Genomic DNA, 4086 nt, shown 5'->3' on the forward strand with positions numbered 1-4086 from the left:
GGTGAGGTACACACTGGACAGGTCAGCAGTCTGTCACAGGACTAACACAGAGAGAGAGAGAGAAGCATTCACACTGATTTTCACACCTAATTTAGAATCACCATTTCAACTAACAAGCATGTCTGGACTGTGGGAGGAACCCAGAGCACCTGAAGAGAAGAACCACACAGACACAGGGAGCGCATGTGAATCTTCTTCATGTGAGGCAACAGTGGTCACGACTGCACCGCTGTTACATCCCCACATATATGTATATAATGATATATAAGCAGCAACTTTTTCACCATCTCCCAGATAGCACAGGACCATCATCCTTCTCAAACTAAACATTTGTGCCAGTTTTCCTTAAGTGTATATGGTAAGTCTGCACACTTTCCACTACACTTTGCAGCTGTGATGGCCGAGTGGTTAAGGCGTTGGACTTGAAATCCAATAGGGTCTCCCTGCGCAGGTTCAAACCCTGCTCACAGCGGCTCAATGATACCATGGGGTTTTTGCAAAATAACAGAGAGACTGGGTGTGCTGGTGATTTTGACCCTCAGTCTTAAAGCAGTTAATTGTCTGCACAGTCCGATGGCCTTCGCTCTGAAGGTGATAAAGTCTGCGTATGAGGAAGGAGGTGGCAGCTGACACTACAGTTGGAAATCCATACAACAAAAATTTTGTGCTGTCAGTTTAATTTAAGCTGTTTAAGTTTCAGATCACATAAAATTACCAGGTTTGGATTAGAAAGCTTAATTTCTTTATGCATGCAAAGAAATTAAGCTTTTTAAGTTAAGCCTTCTTCAGTCTCAGCTGACTGCAGGTTTCTCAACCTTATAAACAGCACATTTGCATAATGACTGAAACGAGCCCACTGAATGAACAATGGGCTGTGAGGTCCATTGTTTGTGAGGTGACCGAAGAAGTCGCTTGGATGTGTGTTGAAACATTTCTGAAAACACTACGTCCAGATTAACAGAATCACATTTTTGGGAAAAGCTTCATTCCTGTGGTTGATTTCTTGATAATATTGTCCCATACTACCAGCAGTGACAAGGACAGAAGCAAAAATAAAAACAGCCGAAAAACCTTCAGGAGGAAAAGGGAGAGAGCAATGTTTGGTGGCCACCACCAGCAGAAATATTTATATTTTGGGCGGTTTTCTTGTTGCTGCTCGAATGCACCTGTTGTTACTTTGATTTGCACAAAGCTCATGAAACCGATGGTTAGAGTGGTTTTTGCTTCCTGTACACATGGATATGCCTGAAGTTTAACTGACTCTGTGTTATACTGCGATGGTCAAGTGTTCCCTTCATTTTTTGTGAGCAGTGTAGTGCAGGAGACATGTTCTAAGTTTTCTCTTATTTGTTTCTTTATTTAATTGTAACCAACCATATATCTTTAAGGTGCAAGAGTTTAGAATAGTGTGGCTGCTTCTATGACTGCAGTGCTACACTAGCAGCATTAAAGTCACCTCTGTGTGATAAGGATTAGAAAAGTCTGTAAAGTTTGGTAAGTCTTACTCAAGTAAATTACAGTTTTCTCATATTCCATCACTTGAAAAGATTTATTACGGTGGCCCTGAGAGGCCAAACAGACTGCAACTTAAGAAAACACCAGCAATAAGAAAAACGCTGCAAAAGCACACAAAACACAACGGAAATAGGAAAAAAGAAAACAGAAATAGGAAAAACGACAACGGAAATAGGAAAAAACAGATTTTCAAAAGCACTAGGGAAGTGTTTCTGGGGAGACAATAACCCGACGGACCAGTTGCAGGAACCAAAATATGCTAAGATTTGCACTGGGAGACACGCTAGGATCTATCGGTTTTGTGAGGAAACAAAAGAGGAGCAGTAAGTGTGTTAGCCTAACTATTAGCCTAAAAATCTGTCATCAGTATTATATGAATCATGATAAAACACGCCTACCATGTTTTGGGTGCCTGCAACTGGTCCGTCGGGTTATTGTCTGCCCAGAAACACTTCCCTTGTGTTTTTTTTCCTATTGCCGTTATCATTTTTCCCATTTCCGTTGTGTTTTGTGTGATTTTGCAGCATTTTTCTTATTGTTGGCGTTTTCTTAAGTTGCAGTCCATTTGTCCTCTAAGGGCCACCGTCATTTTTTATCACCTTTTTCTTACTAGTTTCTTTATTTTCAAATCATCTTGAAAAAAGTAAGTGATTTCCAGGATACTTTGAATATACCCTTATAAGTAAGAAAGGATGTGGGTGAATATGCTTGCCGTAATCTTATTCATTTTTACGTATTAACATAATTAATTTGGAAAACTGTCGTAGGGTAGAGGCTGGGTAAAACCTGGACACACGTGGGCAGCCTGTCAGTCGATCACACTTTGAGCCACTCGCCAGTCTTTGGAAAAGATTTTGTGCTCAGTTTAAAATCTCTGTGACTGGGTTAATAATACAAAGCTGTTCATTTAGTTTAAAGCCCATGATGCTTCTTGTGTGAAAGCCTCCGTCCTTATCACAGACACCTTTCAATTACCCCGGCTGGCTCTGAGCCACCTTTCTGTTTGTTTTCATTCAGTGGGAACTCTAATGGCGTTCATGGCTTCCTGCAGCAGATTTTCGCTATCACCGTCTATGTGTTTACCTCAGTCCATTTAATTTCTTCTGCAGTTCAGGCCGAATATAAAACTAAGCATCAGAATCATTCAGAATCACAACACTGACTCGCTTCACAAACACAAAATGTCAGAGGACACACTGTATATTTCCATTTAGATGAAAATTTATATAAGATGAAAATGACCTCAAGTCTTTTTCATTGTGTTTTTCAGGATGCAGCAGCACGCCGTCAACCTTCATAAGCCCCATAAAACACTGGGATACTGAAGCATCATCAGCTAAGGATGCAGACAGTTCAAGTAAATGCCGTCCCTCCTCTTACTGCACACAACTTGCTCTACATCCATTATTTCAATGTGCTACATATCTAACATTTGAACTGCAGGCAGTTTATGTGGCTATTTTACAAACACAGATGTTGTATCAGCCTACATTACACTCTCAGCCATGTTAGCAGCATGCTGGCTTCACGGACTGCAGCATAAGCCTGTCGGTCATTAAACAAATGCATTGTTCCAAATTTCTCTTTATGAAATGTTCTGATATTAAAATGTTTGCAGACTTTGTTGGATGGACGAATCATTCCGTTGCCCTGACTTTTTAGCACAAATGCTCATCCAAAGTAGGCCAGTGCAACCATTACCTACAGTCACAGGAATCCCAGTGACTCTTTTCCTGCCAAAAAATAATTTTGTGCCTCAGCAGCCATTACTGTGAGTGCAACAAATATAGTACGATCAGTATGAATTATAATAATTTAAAGGGACCTAATATGCCCATTGCCACATCTCCATTTCCTTCGTCTCTAATAGAATAGCTTTGAATTAACAATACAAATTAATAATTATTTGTACTTTCTCACTGGGCCCCTCAGTTCATCTTCTGTCTAAGCTGGTTTTATGTTGATTGGCTGCCCCTCATAACCACAAGATTTGAACAGCAGATAGGAGAGAGTTGAGAGCTGTGTTTCCAGAGATGCCTGTAGAAATATATGCTCTCATGTTGGCATCATGAAGAACCAGGAGTAACATAATGTCTGAATCTCAGTGTGTAGTCTGAAGCCTGAGCTCACAGGGACGTCTGTGTGTATGCCGGGTTTATTATTTAAAAACTTTGGCCAATGGGACAATATGTGTGAGACTGCCACTTCAACCTCATCCTCTGCCTACTGGCAAGAATTTAGTTGGTACGATTTTTCATGATGCCAAAACAACAAATAGGTGGAAGTTCCTTTTGCTGGACGAGCTGTGGGGAAATTGCTGCAAACCACACCCACATATTCTGGTTGTTTCGAAAACTTTCTACATTTTGGGAAGATGTTATATCAAAGATAGAACAGACTATAGGCTTTAAATCAAAACAACGGTCCGTCATAACATTTTATTTAGGAGACTTACCCAAAGAATGAACAAGCAATGACAAATATCTCCTGAAGATTCTTACTGCTGCTGCAAAAAAAGCAAGTACTGGTAAGTGGCTCTGTACTGACCCCCTGTTCTGGGCGACTGGTTGA

At 40.6% G+C, this 4086-nt stretch overlaps 1 protein-coding gene and 1 non-coding gene across 2 annotated transcripts in view; both read left to right on the plus strand.

Annotated features, from left to right (window-relative positions):
- The window catches only part of LOC102209907 (adenosine deaminase RNA specific B2 (inactive)), a 36286-nt gene that overhangs the window by 15272 nt on the left and 16928 nt on the right, over positions 1 to 4086 (plus strand). The window contains exon 2 of the mRNA XM_013915753.1: positions 2786 to 2872. Within this exon, the coding sequence (XP_013771207.1) occupies positions 2786 to 2872 (87 nt within the window). The remainder of the gene's footprint in view (positions 1 to 2785; positions 2873 to 4086) is intronic.
- trnas-uga (transfer RNA serine (anticodon UGA)) lies at positions 391 to 472 on the plus strand. The gene has a single exon. It is a non-coding gene; the product is annotated as a tRNA-Ser (tRNA).

This window comes from Pundamilia nyererei, unplaced genomic scaffold (genome assembly GCF_000239375.1).
Source record: "Pundamilia nyererei isolate P.nyererei 1_Seehausen unplaced genomic scaffold, PunNye1.0 scaffold00358, whole genome shotgun sequence".
Taxonomy (NCBI): domain Eukaryota; kingdom Metazoa; phylum Chordata; class Actinopteri; order Cichliformes; family Cichlidae; genus Pundamilia; species Pundamilia nyererei.